This window comes from Xenopus tropicalis, chromosome 9 (genome assembly GCF_000004195.4).
Source record: "Xenopus tropicalis strain Nigerian chromosome 9, UCB_Xtro_10.0, whole genome shotgun sequence".
In the NCBI taxonomy this organism is placed as follows: Eukaryota; Metazoa; Chordata; class Amphibia; order Anura; family Pipidae; genus Xenopus; species Xenopus tropicalis.
In genome coordinates, this window is record NC_030685.2 from 7633795 (window position 1) to 7653417 (window position 19623).

Below are 19623 nucleotides of genomic sequence, written 5' to 3' on the forward strand. Positions count from 1 at the left end.
GCGGCTATTATTTTGTCGCACGGCTATTCTTTTGTTGCCCACGGCTATTATTTTGTCGTCCGCGGCTATTATTTTGTCTCACGGCTATTCTTTTGTCGCCCACAGCTATTATTTTGTCGCACGGCTATTCTTTTGTCGCCCACGGCTATTATTTTGTCTCACGGCTATTCTTTTGTCGCCCATGGCTATTATTTTGTCGCACGGCTATTCTTTTGTTGCCCGCGGCTATTATTTTGTCGCACGGCTATTCTTTTGTTGCCCGCGGCTATTATTTTGTCGCCCGCGGCTATTATTTTGTTGCCCGCAGCTATTATTTTGTCGCCCACGGCTATTATTTCGTTGTGCGGCTATTCTTTTGACGCCCGCAACTATTCTTTTTTGACACCGGCGACAATTTTTGGACATGCGGCAAATTTTTCCGTGGCAAATTTTTTCACCGAAGCAATCCGCCAATGGCAAAACGCGGAAATTCCCCGTGAATCCATGTCTGGCGAAACATTTTGCCCATCACTACAAGGCAGGACTGCTCGTTTGCTCGCCTGAGAAAAAAAAGAGAGGAAATTAACCCTTTCATTGTAAGATGAGAAATTAATTTGTCCCAAGACACCTCATAGACAACAAACAGAAAAATGGTTCTTCAGATAGAGTGTCTATGCCTGTTTGGGGATTAAGAGAAAACTAATAGCAGAGGGAGGTCATAGAAAATAAACAGGAGGTCAGGGCAAGACATCGGAGAGATGGTAATTAGAAGGGATTGTGCAGATTTCCTTTCAATGGGAGGGAAAATTCGTCATTTGTGCTCAGAGACTTCTATGAATTCATACTGGAAAGAAAATCCTTTGTGCAACTACACTGAAGTACTGGGGTATGATTATCAATGTTCTCACACGCAAAGCTTGGCTGATCTGCAGAAGGGTAGGAGGTAACCCAACACTAAGCTGAGGGTACAAAGGCTCCACTGAAATCCCATGGGCAAGAGGGTTCCATGGATGGGTTCTACAGGGCACAATAGGGTTCTGGTGCTTGCCTCTGTAGGATTTGCAAGTGTCGCCTTTCCTCTGTAAACCCTTTATCCAGAATGCTCCAATTACAGGAACGACCTCACTACCCTCATTGTGAAGATTGATTTGCACTTCTTCAGGTAAAAATGCTTTTCTACCAGTGTAATGAAGCTCCACAGAGTTAGTAAAGGAATACTGTCATGGAAACCATGTTTTGTTTTCAAAATCTATCAGGTAATAGAACTTCTCCAGCAGAATTCTGCATTGTAATCTGTTTTTCCCATGGGGCTAGCCATATTCTTCATTTCCCAGGGTGCCACAGCCATGGGACCTGTGCTCTGATAAACTTCAGCCACACTTTACTGCTGCGCTGCAAGTTTCTAGGATGTATCTAGAATATATCGTTATTGTCATTGTCACATAGTAAACAACGAGATTTAAAAGAAACAAGCAACAACTCAAAGCAGCTATTATTTTGTCGCACGGCTATTCTTTTGGAGTGATACCCCCCCTCCCTCTCCCCCAGCAGCCGATCGGCAAAACAATGGGAAGGGAGCAAGATAGCAGCTCCCAGTAGGTATCAGAATAGCACTCAATAGTAAGAAATCCAAGTCTGGCTTGGGACTCCTCCGACTCTATATAGGAAGAAGGGGCAGTCCCACCCGATGGGGATTGGAATGGCTGCATTGTTATAGTTGGAGCTCAGGGGTTGGCTCTTCTCTGTAGGTTTGTTGAACTTTTTACCATTTGACTGTTTCACTTTATTATTTACCCCTTCTATATAATACAGGTGCCTTTCTGTTTATCTTTACACATCCGACGTGTATCCCTTCCTGCGCCCCACCCAAACACAATGCATCTTATTGAACCCGAGTCAGTACCCTCTGCACGGGACTTCCTATTGGCCGTTACACATACTAAGTATAACTAAATTCATTGTTGCATTTCAAAGCTCTTGGTGGTTCTCAGTGATGGAAAAAAATTCTCATTGTGTCAGAATTCATCACTTTAGTTTCCATTCCTCCTCTTTATTTGTTGGTATTGTAGATATTGTAGGTGTTTCAAAGGTTTGGGTTTTCTCCCATGTGATGGACCTGTAGATGGGGCCGTAGTCTGAAGGCCAATCGGTGTCAATAGGATTTGGGAGATGCCAATATTTATTCTTGGATATGTCTGCAGAGCAACATGGTGGGTTGTAGCATGTTTTTATGTATATGTGACACTAGGGGGCATCTCTAACAAAGGGGCATTTCACCATGAAAGGTGGTCTTCAACCCAAAAAGTCCAAAAATATCTGTGTGTTTTATTGGGTGAAATACAGGGTGAGAGCCAGAGAAGAAGAGGAATATGTATAGAGAGGGTTATATTGACTATAACTAGAAAGCCACTTTTTCTATGATCTGCCCCTAGGAGGCTTAATGAAACTCTATCAATGTGGTCCTACTTTAGGTCTTCAGCTAACAGGACCTTCCTCCCTTACTACTCATCAAAGATCATATTGGGACTGAGATAAAACCTTTGTTGGCCCCTACACAGGCCAATAAGTTAAGGGTAATAACACAAGGCATTAAGTTGCCAATTAATGGGGTTACTAACTGTTAGTATGATGTAGAGAGTAATATTCTGAGACAACTTGCAGTTGGTCTTCATTTGTTTTATTATTTGTAGTTTATTAGTTATATCATTTTCAGTTCAGGAGCTCTCCAGTCTGGAGTTTCAGCAGTAATTTGGTTGCTAGGGTCCACGTTACCTTAGCAACCAGGGAGTGGTTTGGATGAGAGACTGGTATATGAGTAGGAGAGGGGCTGAATAGAAAAGATAGATGCAAAAAGTAACAATAACAATAAAACCGGAGCCTCACAAACCAATGTCGGGGTCAGTGACCCCCATTTAAAAACTGCAAAGAGTTGGAAGAAGAAGGCAAATCATTCAAAAACTATAACAAATAAATAATGAAGACCAATTGAAAAGCTGCTTAGGATAGGGCATTCTATAACATTTTGAATAAATATACAAAACAAAGTTATTTTGTGATCCGATTTGCGGCACTGAATCACACAAGCCAATCATTTCTATTACTGCTGATTCCATGACATAGAAATTCCATGACAATATAACATACACAATCTGTATTGTTGCGGAAGGAATAATACGATCGGATCATTTCCCTTCAATGAATGAACCTGCAGCCATTTGCCCTCAATTATGTTATTTCCATAAGTTGTGCATTTGCCGGCTCATTCCCGGCTGACATTTATGAGCTCAAACAATGGAGTTTAATCAATACCTTTTCATAGCTCCGAGTAAAACAATAGCGCTTCGATGGCTCTCATCATTGTTCTCTGTGTGATTCATGTTCCCATACGCGGATATTTGGAATGCCAGTTGCCTTTTTTTCAAACAAAGACAGAAAATGGGGGCGGGGACTGTTTATACAGCCATTAAATAGAAATATGACAGTTTCACAGAATGTTGACATTTACAGCGACCTTATCTTTTATTTACAAAGCTTCAGGGAAGGCAAAGTAAAGAAACTCTATGACTGGGATAAAAAAAAGTTGAAGACTTTAGGAGAGATGGGGAGTCATTGGACCTTACACTGCCCACTCCCCGTTGGCAAGAAAAAAGCCCATTGCGGGTTATGAAATAAAAGGGGTTATGGGGGTTATCGAATAAAAGGCACTAAGTTTGCTCAGGTGCAGTAACCCATAGCAACCAATCAGCAGGAAGAATTTACTGGTCCCAGCTTAAAAGGAAACATCTTATTGGTTGGTATGGGTTACTGCTACTGGGCAAACCAATCAGTCTGTTCAGTAAGAATATGGAGTCTCCCCCTTTGTGTATTGTATGGAGTCATTGACTCCCCTAGAAGTAAAGTGGGATGAGATTTTGCTCCTGGTTTCTACGGTGTTGGGCCGGGTCTCTTAGGGCCACCAGAACCTGATGTCCCGGTCACAGCAACATCACAGGTACTAGGGGAAGGCAGAGAAGGCACATGCCCTGGGTGCAGTTGGTTGGCCACTATCAGTAGGGCAGCCTGTGTTTGGGGAGCAAGCAGTGGGGGGACTGGCAGACAAGTGGGGGAGCAGACTGTGTTTGGGGAGCAAGCAGTGGGGGGACTGGCAGACAAGTGGGGGAGCAGACTGTGTTTGGGGAGCAAGCAGTGGGGGGACTGGCAGACAAGTGGGGGAGCAGACTGTGTTTGGGGAGCAAGCAGTGGGGGGACTGGCAGACAAGGGGGGGAGCAGACTGTGTTTGGGGAGCAAGCAGTGGGGGGACTGGCAGACAAGTGGGGGAGCAGCCTGTGTTTGGGGAGCAAGCAGTGGGGGGACTGGCAGACAAGTGGGGGAGCAGCCTGTGTTTGGGGAGCAAGCAGTGGGGGGACTGGCAGACAAGTGGGGGAGCAGCCTGTGTTTGGGGAGCAAGCAGTGGGGGGACTGTCAGACATGTGGGGGAGCAGCCTGTGTTTGGGGAGCAAGCAGTGGGGGGACTGGCAGACAAGTGGGGGAGAAGACTGTGTTTGGGGAGCAAGCAGTGGGGGGACTGGCAGACAAGTGGGGGAGCAGCCTGTGTTTGGGGATCAAGTACTGGGGTGACTTGCAGACAAGTGGGGGAGCAGTCTGTGTTTGGGGAGCAAGCAGTGGGGTGACTTGCAGACAAGTGGGGGAGCAGACTGTGTTTGGGGAGCAAGCAGTGGGGTGACTTGCAGACAAGTGGGGGAGCAGCCTGAGTTTGGGGAGCAAGCAGTGGGGTGACTTGCAGACAAGTGGGGGAGAAGCCTGTGTTTGGGGAGCAAGAAGTGGGGTGACTTGCAGACAAGTGGGGGAGCAGCTTGTGTTTGGGGAGCAAGCAGTGGGGTGACTTGCAGACAAGTGGGGGAGCTGCCTGTGTTTGGGGAGCAAGCAGTGGGGGGACTGGCAGACAAGTGGGGGAGCTGCCTGTGTTTGGGGAGCAAGCAGTGGGGGGACTGGCAGACAAGTGGGGGAGCTGCCTGGGGGACGTCGCTGGGGCTGGGATGTGGGGGCTCTAGTAGCTGTTGAATGAGGAGGAGCAAGGCTGGGCTCGTTGGGAGGTTGGTGTTGGCTTTGGGCACCAGTGCTACTTGCTTCATTCCAAGGTAAAGCTGCTAAATAAGCCCACATTAAACATAAGGAGGGGCAGAATGGAATTCCCCCAGCCTGGGGGCAACTAGGAGCAGGAGATGCCTGGTAATCTGCTCGGCCTGACCCCGGCTTCCCTGATATATACCTGTCAACCCTACTGGCCCATAGAGCCAAAAACTAACTACTAGGACTGTGGCTCTCAAATCTGTGTGGCTGGTGTATCTTGGGGGGACAAGGCCAGTGGTTGGGGGTGAAGTTTAGCCCAAAGAATGAAAATTGGAGAGAATTTCTATTTGCTTTTCCTGGAACCTTACCATGAAGGTCAAGTAGGGTCTGGGGTCAGCACAATGTTTTTAGGCACCTTTGTTATAAACTAAGGGGGGCCCTTACCTTGAGGCTATGGCCTTGCATTCTGTACAAAACTGACCCCGGAAATACCACCTTAAGAGCAGGTCAATTAGAGCCTAAACGTTTGCCAAACTGTTCTACTTCCAAATATTTGTTTTTAAATGAGAGATGCACAAAAAGTGGGCTTATTTACAGCATATTGAGATTTCCCATTATATGAATTAACCTTAATGACTGAGATTTACTTCTATGGTGTCCCACTGGGTCCAAGTCCATTAACAGACTGAGGAACGTGTAAGTTTAAATGATGCACTTGTAATATGATAGGTCTCATTCCAGGCAGTGATACTGAATATACATTGAGGGAAATTAGCCCCAGGGCAGATGGGAGGCAGGTCTGGGCAGGGGGGGCCGTAGGACAATAGTACAAGGTAGGTCTATAGTACAAGGAAATGCAGATGCCATTGGAGAGGAACGTGAGAGGGAAGGCTTAGACTAAGGTGTAAAGTAAAACTAGATGGTCGGAACTCACACAGTGGGGAAGTTTCGGGCGTGTTCCATATTTGTTTACACACGGCCCAGGGTTCAGCCATAAACAGGTTGCCCGGCATTCTTACAATATAAAGGAGCCAATAGGCTGGCCGCTAGTTATATCATATAGACTGTTACAGAGCCAGGGACCAGTGCTGTGCTGGGAAGGCTAAACATGGTCCCTCTACTGCAAGCTCTTCTTCTGCTCACCCCGGGTAAGTCTCACTATATATATATGAATATGTGTGTGTGTGTGTGTATATATATATATATATATATATATGTATAAGGTGTAGTGCGATTGCCAATGCTATTTTGATTGTATACAGCAATATATATATATTTATATAGATGAAATGCTAGTGGCACGGGGCTGAATACAAATAAATGATTTTATATATCCTTGTAGTTTACAGTAGGGGGTATATTATTTCTTACAATACAATACCCAAGTTTTTGGTGAGTTTTTTGTGACATGTGATGTCTGTGGTCGTTGTTTTAAAGGATAACATATTACACAGGTATTCAAGGCTCTAGTATATTACATAGAGCCTTACGATGATAGATAGAAAGATGATAGATAGATAGATGATAGATAGAAAGATAGATAAATGATAGATAAATGATAGATAGATAATAGATAGATCGATAAATGATAGATAGATAGATAGATAGATAGATAGATAGATAGATACCCATTATCTCTATATGTAAGGTACCAGCAAGATGCCTGACCCAGTGCTGGGAATCAGCATTCTCATTGGTCACTTCTTTTGCATTTATAATTAAGATTTTGGTCAGTAGAATTCTCATTGGTGAATTGGTTTCCATGTGTAAGATACCTTTGATTAGGAAACCTGTTATCCAGAAAGTTCTGAATTACGGGAAGCCATCTCCCATAGGCTCCATTATAAGCAAATTTTTTAAAAATGCTTTCATTTTTCTCTGTAATAATAAAACAGTACCTGTACTTGATCCCAACTAAGATATAATTACCCCTTATTGGGGGCAGAACAGCCCTATTGGGTTTATTTAATGGTTAAATGATTCCCTTTTCTCTGTAATAATAAAACAGTACCTGTACTTGATCCCAACTAAGATATAATTACCCCTTATTGGGGCAGAACAGCCCTATTGGGTTTATTTAATGGTTAAATGATTCCCTTTTCTCTGTAATAATAAAACAGTACCTGTACTTGATCCCAACTAAGATATAATTACCCCTTATTGGGGGCAGAACAGCCCTATTGGGTTTATTTAATGGTTAAATGATTCCCTTTTCTCTGTAATAATAAAACAGTACCTGTACTTGATCCCAACTAAGATATAATTACCCCTTATTGGGGCAGAACAGCCCTATTGGGTTTATTTAATGGTTAAATGATTCCCTTTTCTCTGTAATAATAAAACAGTACCTGTACTTGATCCCAACTAAGATATAATTACCCCTTATTGGGGGCAGAACAGCCCTATTGGGTTTATTTAATGGTTAAATGATTCCCTTTTCTCTGTAATAATAAAACAGTACCTGTACTTGATCCCAACTAAGATATAATTACCCCTTATTGGGGGCAGAACAGCCCTATTGGGTTTATTTCATGGTTAAATGATTCCCTTTTCTCTGTAATAATAAAACAGTACCTGTACTTGATCCCAACTAAGATATAATTACCCCTTATTGGGGCAGAACAGCCATATTGGGTTTATTTCATGGTTAAATGATTCCCTTTTCTCTGTAATAATAAAACAGTACCTGTACTTGATCCCAACTAAGATATAATTACCCCTTATTGGGGCAGAACAGCCCTATTGGGTTTATTAGTACAAAGTGCAATATGCTGAAGGGAACATTCCCAGCTGGGTCAGTATATATACAAGAAGTGGGCACAGTAGGTAGGTTGGCCAAGCTGGGCCCCAGGGTACCATAGGGAGCAGTGTTTCTCTGGGTGCGTCACATTAAGGTCATTCTGTCACAAACTGACATTGTTTTCTGACTGGTGTGGGTGGAGGTTTTAGGGTAAAAAATGATCTGCTCTGTGTCAGATTTACTTGCCCTAAATACCTGTGTGCTGAGGTATATAGCCAGGGGCATGTCAGCAAGGCCTTGTATTTGCCTTTTCTCCCCCTGCCCTCCCTTACCCACCCACCATCCGCATTCTTTATACACTATAACTATTCCCTTATCTCGTCCCATTATCTCAGTATTTCTCTATCCCCCACCCCATCCCCCACCCCATCCCTGTATTGCCCTACCCTGTTATCTGTTTCCCCCTCTCACTGCCTTACCCCCCCCCCCCACTACATCCACATCTTATTCTCTCATTTTAACCCCCATCTTCCTTTTTTTTGTCTTGTTTTCAGCCAGTTTTACCTTTAATACACCCAGCGAAGGTTCCATTCTGCACCCTTTGCTATGGTGCCTGCTGCAGTCATACCCACGCCCATATCCATGCCCAGTACCCATACCCACGCCCATATCCATGCCCAGTACCCATACCCACGCCCATATCCATGCCCAGTACCCACACCCAATGCCCATACCCACACCCAATGCCCAGTACCCATACCCACACCCATTGCCCATACCCACACCCAATGCCCAGTACCCACACCCATATCCATGCCCAGTACCCACACCCAATGCCCATACCCACACCCAATGCCCAGTACCCACACCCAGTGCCCATACCCACACCCAATGCCCAGTACCCACACCCATATCCATGCCCAGTACCCACACCCAATGCCCATACCCACACCCAATTGCCATACCTATGCCCATACCCAATGCCCATACCCACACCCAATGCCCAGTACCCATACCCACACCCAATGCCCAGTACCCAAGCCCAATTGCCATACCTACACCCACGCCCAATGCCCTTACCCATATCCACACCCATGCCCATATCCATGCCCAGTGCCCATGCCCAATTGCCATACCCACACCCAATGCCCATTCCCATACCCACACCCAATTGCCATACCTATGCCCATACCTAATGCCCATACCCACACCCAGTGCCCTTACCCATGCCCAGTGCCCATACCCATACTCACAACCTATTCCCATACCCACACCAATGCCCATACCCAATGCCTATGCCCAATTCCCATACTCATGCCCATACCCACACCCAATGGCCATACCAATGCCCTTACCCACACCCAATGCCCATACCCATGCCAAATTGCCATACCCATACCTTTGCCCATACCCACACACATTGCCCTTACCCATGCCCATACCTATATCCACTCCCATACCCCATGCCAGTGCCCATACTCACACCCAATGCCCACACCAATGCCCATACCCATTACCAATACCCATACTCATGCCCATACCCACACCCAATGGCCATACCCATGTCCATACCAATGCCCATACCCATTTATGTGTTTTAAACACTGAAACCTCTATCAGCTTAACCAGCCCCTGCCTGACTCACCGATGGTGCCCAACCGCTCCCAATAACCAGGCGGCCAGGATGAACCATAGAATTTACAGGGGCAATTCCAACACAGTTTGATTGGGGGCCATTTATTGGCTGTGAGTCAGTGAGTAGATAAGAGCCACGTACAAAGTTCAGGGTGAGACATTTATGCACAAAGGGGTTTGTACATCCCTCCTACCTGGAGCTGAAATCAGAACAAAGCAGCGTTCTGGGTACAAAAGTGCACAAACTCCATAATAATAAAATAAGGGCAGTTTCAGATGTGCAGTTGCGGATGCGGGTTGTCATTACACAGACCTATAGGGTTACAGAACCGGTTTGGCTGCCGCTAGACCTCACTCAGCCTTCATTTACTCATCAAATGCTACAAACTTTCCTCCTCATATTCTGTTCCCTTGTATACTCTGTATAATACGGGCTCTCTTATTGGCTGGGAGCTTAGTTCTTTCATTCAACTATGACATAGACACTGACCTTCTGAGACAACTTGAAACTGGTTTTTATTTTTTCTGGTTTTTTTCTTAGCTATTTAGCTTTTTTGTTCAGCAGCTCTCCAGTTTGGAACGTCAGCAGCTATTTGGTTGCTAGGGTCTTGTTTAACCCTAGCAACCAGGCAGTGGTTTAAATGAGATGCAATATGAATAGGAGAGGGGGACAAAAGAAAGAAAGATATGAAATTAAGAATTACAATAAAACTGGAGCCTCGCAAAGCAATAGGTTTTTGGCTGCCGGGGTCAGTGACCCCAATTTGAAAGCTGGAGAAATAATTGAAAACTATAAAAAATAAACAATGAAGACCAATTGCAAAGTTGCTATTCAATAACATTTAAAAATGACCCACCCCTTTAACCATCAATAAGCACAATGGATAGGTCTCCCTTCTTTGCAGTTTTAGCCTGCTAATATCAAGCCTTTGGCTTATAGACAGTACATAGCCCTAAGGTTAACTGACTATACAAGAGATGGATAGAAAGTGTGTTGATATATAAGGTTACTGATGCTCCGCCTTAACAGAGCTACACGGGGGCCTCATTTTAGCAGTATAAAATTGCTAATATCTCTAAAACCACCAAAAAAGGGGAAATTAATATCAGCTGCAAAAGTGCTCAGGAAAATTAAGTTTTTAGCTTTAGTTTCCCTTTAGCAGGGCTGTTTCACAGTGAATGCGACTGTTACCAAAAAACAAGCCAATGGGGGGGGCCATTCAACTGCCTATTGGATGTTTCTAAGATAATGTTGGATGAGGTTTCTCATGTTTGGCTCAGTAGGGGAGTGGGAGGGGGGTCAGGTACTGTGAGTATTGGTTGTACCCCTCCATTACTGGCATTAATACTCTCTATATACTGTCTCCCCGCAGGTCTCCTTGGGATCACCCCCGGCGCTACAGGTGAGAAACCATTAGTTCCCTCAGTTTCACTGCTAAGAAAATACTCAGTTCTATTGTTCCATAAAGAATAGACTTTCCTTTCAGGCTTTTGGCACTCTCGGTCCCACCCTTCTGTCACTGACACGACTGAAGGGAAATGGTGCGTTTGCTTTGTGTGCCGCCGTGTGGCCCCTCCCCTCCCTACGTGGGAATACGGCTGCTTACAGGGAGCAAAGGGTTAAACTCTCAGCCAAACTCATTGTGTGACTGTCGGTTCAAACTGGAACGTATTTGTTTCATCCTAAAGCAGGAAACCCAGTAACCTGTCACAGGGACCGTGGGTAATGATAGATATAGATAGATAGATAGATAGATAGATAGATAGATAGATGAAAGATAGATAGATAGATAGATGATAGATAGATAGATAGATAGATAATATATAGATAATAGATAGATAGATAGATAGATAGATAGATGATAGATAAATAGATGAAAGATAGATAGATAGATAGATAGATAGATAGATAGATAGAAGATGATGATGATGATGATTGATAGATAAATAGATAGATAGACAGATAGACAGAGATAGATAGATAGATAGATAGATAGATAGATAGAGATAGATAACAGATAGATAGATAGATAGATAGATGAAAGATATATATATATATATATATATATATATATATATATATATATATATATATATATATATAAAGATGATAGATGATAGATATAGATAGATGATAGATAGATGATAGATAGATGATGATAGATAGATGATGATAGATGATAGATAGAAAGATAGATAGATGAAAGAGAGAGAGAGAATAGATAGATAGATAGATAGATGATAGACAGATAGATGATAGATAGATGATGATAGATATAGATAGATGAAAGATAGATAGATAGATAGATAGATAGATGAAAGAGAGAGAGAGAATAGATAGATGAGAGAGAGGACAGATAGATGGGCAGGTAGGACCCAAAGTTCTGGATAAACATTAGTGTAACCGGTAATGGTGGGATGAAGACTGGAAGCCATAATAACATGAATGTAAGGTTTAATATACAGGGAAATATGGCACAAACTAAAAACCCCCAGTGGCGGATATGGGTACTGCAGCGGTAGTTGAATGCCCAGGGCAAGGATCACATACTGACATACAGTACGGCCCAAGCCTTAAAGCTTTTAGCTAATGTTTCCTTAAAAATAAAAGAAATCCATACGTATGTGGCTTATCATTCCCTCTGTGGCACTGCCCAGTGCCGCTCCCTACTGTTCCGTGTAACATTCATTTCCCAGGTATTTATTCCCTCGCAGCCTTTACACTGTTGTTCCATTGTACTCACTGGCGCTAAGAATAAACATCTCACATTTACCTTTAGCCCCTAAAGGATCCTATTGTGCCGGGCAAGTTCCTCCTTGGCAGAGACACCGACTATAACAAAGGCCTTTCCTGCTCGGTGATCAAATTCATCATAAAAGAGTTTGTTCTCCTTTGAATTAACTTTTAGTATCATGCAGAGAGCTCCTCCAGTTTGGCAGTTTCAGCGGCTATTTGGTTGCTAGGGTCCAAGTTACCTTAGCGACCAGGGAGCAGTTTGAATGAGAGGATGGTAAATGAATAGGAGAGGGACTTGAATGAGAAAAACACATCATAAAAAATAACAGTAAAACTGGAACCTCACAGAGCAATAGTTGCTGGCTGCCGGGGTCAGTGACCCCCATTTGAAAGCTGGAAAGAAATAGAAGAAAAAGGCAAATCGATCAAAAACTATAAGAAATAAATAATGACGACCAATTGAAAAGTTGCTTGGAATAGGCAGTTCTATAACATGCTAAAAGTGCAATTAAAGTCTCTTTAAGACCCCCAAAATCGCTACTAGCCCCGCCCATCTGTTCCACTTCCTGCTGCCTCCTTTCCCAGGCTGTGCAGGGGGGCCGGCAGCACTGTAGCATAGGAACCAATCAGCAGCTAGACTGACCTGATGGGGAACTGAAGCCTGTCTGTGCTTGTGTGATTGCAGGGCTGTGATTGGCTACTCCCTTCCTATTTTGCTTTTGGCAAGGACTGTTAAGACACGCCCACCCCTTATTTGAAACACAGACAGGGCCCGGGGAGGATCTATAGGGAGCTCCAATAAAGTGAAAGATAATATACAATTTATTAAATCTGCCCCTTAGGGTTCTATTTATTCCTATAGAATCAACAACTATTGCCAATGAGGTGCAAAGTGCAATTATAAGCACAAGTACTTGTTACATTATACTGTATATACATTCATTGTATATTTCCCTGCAGACTGTGGAATTCCTCTGGTGTCCAGCCGCATTATGGGGGGGCAGAGTGCACAGGAAGGGCAATGGCCCTGGCAAGTCAGCTTTAGGAACAATGGAGGGCACTTCTGTGGTGGGACTCTTATTTCCAAGCAGTATGTCATCTCAGCAGCTCACTGCTTCCCCAGTTCCAGGTGAGTGTTGATGGGCAGGGCAGGCAGCAGGCAGGCAAAGTCCAAAGGAGAGGCTGAGGTCTGGGCAGGCAGCGGGCAAGCGGAGTCCAGGTTCAAAAGTCATAACTAGTTGATCCACAGAAATCAGGCATGGAGGGGACTGGAGCACAGGAACCAGATAGGAAACAAGGAACCAGCCAGGGACTCATGAACATGAACTTCCATGAAACTTGAAGGTTCTAGATCTCAGCTAGAAAGCTAAATGGCCAAGCAATGATCAGTTGCCAGAGGCAGGCTTCTATAGGACGTTAATTAGAAGTTAACAAGGTAGTAGAAGGATAGGGAGGAAGGACAATAGCCCTGGCAAGTCAGCGTAAGGATGCTGGGGGTTAACACACCTTGTCCCCTTGTTATTAGTTCCACAGATTCCTTTTTTTAATGAATAATAAAATATATTTGTGCTGTTTTCCAGCTCGGCAAGCTCCGTCACTGCGGTTCTTGGGGCCTACATGATAGACCAGCCAGATGGCAATCAGGTGGCCATCCCAGTTCAGAGCGCAACTAATTATCCTTCTTACGTTAATGAGGGGGACAGTGGGGACATCAGCCTTGTACAGCTTGCAAGTCCGGTGACCTTCACCAACTACATCCTCCCAGTTTGTCTGCCGGCAGATACGGTGACGTTTCCTACAGGGTTGCAGTGCTGGGTAACCGGCTGGGGAAATATCGCCTCTGATGGTAAGTATCTTTACCTGCCTAGGATGTGATTGTTATGTATTATTACATTACACATCCATTATCCAGATATCTGTTATCCAGAAAGCTCTGAATTACAAGAAAGCCATCCCCTATAGTGGGGAGTCCATACTGTTAAAGGAAAACTATACCCCCAGAATGAATACGTAACCAACAGACAGTTTATATCATATTAAGTGACCTATTAATAATCTCCCCAAACTGCAATAAATATATCAGTAAATATTGCCCTTATACTTCTCATACCTTCAGCCGCCATTTTGTGAAGAGCAGAGTGCTCCCTTAGAGATCAGCTGACAGGAAACGATGCAGCTCTAACCGTAACAGGAAGTAATGTGTTAATAAAAGACAGAACTTTGTCCATTCATTGGCTGATGGGGCCTAGGATGTATGTGCGCCTTGGCTTGTTTGTGTGCACTGTGACTCCTATGATCCCAGGGGGCGGCCCTTAATAAAGTGGCAATTTTCTACAGCTCCCAGCATGCCTCACCCTTCATTATATGTTACATTATTCTGAGATTTGTAGTCTGGCGACAGCTGAGTAACGTTTGGTTGAGCCGTGCAAAGGTGTTTATTGGAGTTTAACCTTCATCACTTTTTGTAACAGTTCTATCTTCATTTTGCAGTCAGCCTGGTAAGCCCGATGACTCTGCAGGAAGTAGCCGTGCCTCTGATTGACGCAAACGAGTGCAACGCATTATATCAAACCCCAAATTCTTATGGAACGAGTTCAATAAGTGTTCACAGTGACATGATCTGTGCGGGGTTCATCAATGGCGGCAAAGACTCATGCCAGGTGGGTTATCTTTACTTGCCCGGCCACACCAAGACTTCTTCTGCTCTGTACATGTTAGAATGTTGAATGTGCTCATTGGAGCCTACAGAACCGCTAGTTTGGAGGAGTTGAACTTGATGGACTTTGATCTTTTTTCAAATACATATTCATGATGTTTTTTCTTCCTTTCAGGGTGACTCTGGAGGACCCTTGGTTTGTTCTTCAAGTGGCCAATGGTTCTTGGCCGGAGTGGTGAGCTTTGGTGAGGGCTGTGGACAGGCGTACCGCCCAGGAGTATATACCCTCATGCCTTCATATACTGACTGGATAGTCTCATATGCATCTGATGCCTCTTCGAATGTGAAGTCAGCAACATTTTCAGGCCCTATCATTTCTCTAAACACAGCTCCAACCATCGCTGTTTCCACCCTACGTATCAGTTGGGTAATCATTCTGCTGTATTTGCTATGAGGTCCGGAAGAAGAAGTATATGGCAACTTAGACAAGAAACATTTTGGCAGATGGAAGTATGAGCAACCAGGTTGGCAGATCGACCTTCACCCAACGCTAATGTTAATGTCGTATGGATAAATAGCTTGGAACATCTGGTTCTGCTAATTGCACTTGGTGATGGAAGAGAAGGCGAAAATGACCGCCATATACATCTGTCCAACAGAATAAAAAAATAATTTATAAAAATGATGTAATTTACTGAGGCCGTGAATACGATGGCAAGAGCATGAAGGGGCAGAAGAACATGTTCTTCCACCTTTGCCTTATAAATGTTCCCTGGGACATCTATTCATAGATCTAAGTGTCTTCCTGATGAAAAGTCATTCCACTGTTCCACTACCACTGTATTTGTTTTTCTCTACATTTTCTGCATTTATAATAAGTCCCTATGTATATATGTATTATTTTGACCTTGATTAAGACTTACTGTACAATACATGGCCTTCCTGTCCAACATCTATATCCCAAGCCATGGTTATTTATAATAAGTTAAACCTCTCTTTGCTGCTTAAACAGCCTCTCTGATCTTCTGGGAAGAAGTTCCACTAGATGTTGGAACATTGTTGGTGGGAGTTCCTTCTAGATGTTGGAACATTGTTGGTGGGAGTTCCTTCTAGATGTTGGAACATTGTTGGCGGGAGTTCCTTCTAGATGTTGGAACATTGTTGGTGGGAGTTCCTTCTAGATGTTGGAACATTGTTGGGTTGGAGTTCCTTATAGATGTTGGAACATTGTTGGTGGGAGTTCCTTCTAGATGTTGGAACATTGTTGGTAGGAGTTCCTTCTAGATGTTGGAACATTGTTGGTGGGAGTTCCTTCTAGATGTTGGAACATTGTTGGTGGGAGTTCCTTCTAGATGTTGGAACATTGTTGGTAGGAGTTCCTTCTAGATGTTGGAACATTGTTGGTGGGAGTTCCTTCTAGATGTTGGAACATTGTTGGTGGAAGTTCCTTCAATTCATCATTCATTCATAAGAGGTTGGGTGCTGATGTTGAGGGATCAGTCCTGGCTTGCACCATTTTTCCTATTCTTCACATGTTCAGTTGGGTGGAGGCCACTTAAGTTCCTCCACTCCCATCTCTGCAAACCAGATCTGCATTGACCGTGTTTCGTTCATGGGGTTATGATCCTGCTGAATTGTCAAGAATGTCATTGTATGCTGTAATAACACCTGTGTCGGCAATGGTGGCGGTGGCTTAACTGTCCAATTCCAATAATTAAAGGGTGTGACCAAAAATGCTCAGCCATTTAGTGTTTTTTCCAAAGGGATTTAGAAATGGGGGCCATTCCACTGTGTTTTCTTGGTTGTTTGTTTTCTTGTTGTTCATAAAATGTCACTTTATATTTCTGTAACTGTAAGCCAATGCTCTTTTTTTGTATTGTTTGTTTAATAAAATGTACAGCTTTTACTATTATAGCAGGGTGACTGCTACCCCAATGTTTCTATATATCTGTAACCTTGTTATGGGCTAAGGGGGCCCAGCCTGAAGGCCAGTTAGGGGGGATTTGGGGTGAGTGCTTATTTGTGCCCTGGGTACCCCTGGAACTATAGCAGGGTGACTGTTACCCCAATGTTTCTATATATCTGTAACCTTGTTATGGGCTAAGGGGGCCCAGCCTGAAGGCCAGTTAGGGGGGGATTTGGGGTGAGTCCTTATTTGTGCCCTGGGTACCCCTGGAACTATAGCAGGGTGACTGTTACCCCAATGTTTCTATATATCTGTAACCTTGTTATGGGCTAAGGGGGCCCAGCCTGAAGGCCAGTTAGGGGGGGATTTGGGGTGAGTGCTTATTTGTGCCCTGGGTACCCCTGGAACTATAGCAGGGTGACTGCTACCCCAATGTTTCTATATATCTGTAACTTTGTTATTGGCTAAGGGGGCCCAGCCTGAAGGCCAGTTAGGGGGGGATTTGGGGTGAGGGCTTATTTGTGCCCTGGGTACCCCTGGAACTATAGCAGGGTGACTGTTACCCCAATGTTTCTATATATCTGTAACCTTGTTATGGGCTAAGGGGGCCCAGCCTGAAGGCCAGTTAGGGGGGATTTGGGGTGAGTGCTCATTTGTGCCCTGGGTACCCCTGGAACTACAGCAGGGTGACTGTTACCCCAATGTTTCTATATATCTGTAACCTTGTTATGGGCTAAGGGGGCCCAGCCTGAAGGCCAGTTAGGGGGGATTTGGGGTGAGTGCTTATTTGTGCCCTGGGTACCCCTGGAACTATAGCGGGGTTACTGTTACCCCAATGTTTCTATATATCTGTAACCTTGTTATGAGCTAAGGGGGCCCAGCCTGAAGGCCAGTTAGGGGGGGATTTGGGGTGAGTGCTTATTTGTGCCCTGGGTACCCCTGGAACTATAGCAGGGTGACTGTTACCCCAATGTTTCTATATATCTGTAACCTTGTTATGGGCTAAGGGGGCCCAGCCTGAAGGCCAGTTAGGGGGGGGATTTGGGGTGAGTGCTTATTTGTGCCCTGGGTACCCCTGGAACTATAGCAGGGTGACTGCTACCCCAATGTTTCTATATATCTGTAACTTTGTTATTGGCTAAGGGGGCCCAGCCTGAAGGCCAGTTAGGGGGGGATTTGGGGTGAGGGCTTATTTGTGCCCTGGGTACCCCTGGAACTATAGCAGGGTGACTGTTACCCCAATGTTTCTATATATCTGTAACCTTGTTATGGGCTAAGGGGGCCCAGCCTGAAGGCCAGTTAGGGGGGGATTTGGGGTGAGGGCTTATTTGTGCCCTGGGTACCCCTGGAACTATAGCAGGGTGACTGTTACCCCAATGTTTCTATATATCTGTAACCTTGTTATGGGCTAAGGGGGCCCAGCCTGAAGGCCAGTTAGGGGAGGATTTGCGGTGAGTGCTTATTTGTGCCCTGGGTACCCCTGGAACTATAGCAGGGTGACTGTTACCCCAATGTTTCTATATATCTGTAACCTTGTTATGGGCTAAGGGGGCCCAGCCTGAAGGCCAGTTAGGGGGGGATTTGGGGTGAGTGCTTATTTGTGCCCTGGGTACCCCTGGAACTACAGCAGGGTGACTGTTACCCCAATGTTTCTATATATCTGTAACCTTGTTATTGGCTAAGGGGGCCCAGCCTGAAGGCCAGTTAGGGGGGGATTTGGGGTGAGGGCTTATTTGTGCCCTGGGTACCCCTGGAACTATAGCAGGGTGACTGTTACCCCAATGTTTCTATATATCTGTAACCTTGTTATGGGCTAAGGGGGCCCAGCCTGAAGGCCAGTTAGGGGGGGATTTGGGGTGAGTGCTTATTTGTGCCCTGGGTACCCCTGGAACTATAGCAGGGTGACTGTTAACCCAATGTTTCTATATATCTGTAACCTTGTTATGGGCTAAGGGGGCCCAGCCTGAAGGCCAGTTAGGGGGGGATTTGGGGTGAGTGCTTATTTGTGCCCTGGGTACCCCTGGAACTACAGCAGGGTGACTGTTACCCCAATGTTTCTATATATCTGTAACCTTGTTATGGGCTAAGGGGGCCCAGCCTGAAGGCCAGTTAGGGGGGATTTGGGGTGAGTGCTCATTTGTGCCCTGGGTACCCCTGGAACTACAGCAGGGTGACTGTTACCCCAATGTTTCTATATATCTGTAACCTTGTTATGGGCTAAGGGGGCCCAGCCTGAAGGCCAGTTAGGGGGGATTTGGGGTGAGTGTTTATTTGTGCCCTGGGTACCCCTGGAACTATAGCAGGGTGACTGTTACCCCAATGTTTCTATATATCTGTAACCTTGTTATGAGCTAAGGGGCCCCTATGAGCTTAGCTGTACTTATTTCTAAAGATACTCAGGATGGCTCTTCTGCAGGTATAGTCAGTTCCAGCTCCTGTTATTCAGAATTAAGCACAAGATACAACAACTATGGCTTAAAGGGATTCCTCTGCAATTTGTACCTCCTGAATTGTTTCCTAATGCCGTTAATGGTGTAATGGCCAGCAATGCCTACTTTAATGCCTCTGCAACTCATGCCTGATCATAATAAATTAACAGCAAGTTGTCATGTACACAGTTCCTTCTGCAAGCACAAGAAGCAGCCACTGAAGAAACACCCTGGAATGTATGGGGAATTATTATCAATGGATGATCTGAAAGGACAAGTTTAGACCTACATTTAATTTTCATTATATCTGTGGTGGAGTCATTAAGGTTCCTCTATACCAATCTGAATGGGAAGGAGGAGTTCACCCAATGGGGGCCATTGGTTTTCCAACAGTCCATGTCCAATGAAATATGAAAAAAAAAATCCAACTAGTGCTGTCTATTATTTTGGAAGAAGAGGCCCATTTTCCA

The 19623-nt window shown here is 44.7% G+C and overlaps 1 protein-coding gene across 1 annotated transcript in view; it reads left to right on the forward strand.

Moving 5' to 3' along the window:
* The first annotated feature begins 5721 nt into the window (after nt 1-5721).
* Nucleotides 5722-19623, forward strand: part of prss27 (serine protease 27) — a 29990-nt gene continuing 16088 nt past the window's right edge. Inside the window, exons 1-6 of the mRNA XM_031893375.1 lie at nt 5722-6198; nt 10799-10828; nt 13123-13291; nt 13743-14008; nt 14653-14822; nt 14994-15269. Coding sequence (XP_031749235.1) covers nt 6159-6198; nt 10799-10828; nt 13123-13291; nt 13743-14008; nt 14653-14822; nt 14994-15269 — 951 coding nt within the window. The 5' untranslated portion in view covers nt 5722-6158. The remainder of the gene's footprint in view (nt 6199-10798; nt 10829-13122; nt 13292-13742; nt 14009-14652; nt 14823-14993; nt 15270-19623) is intronic.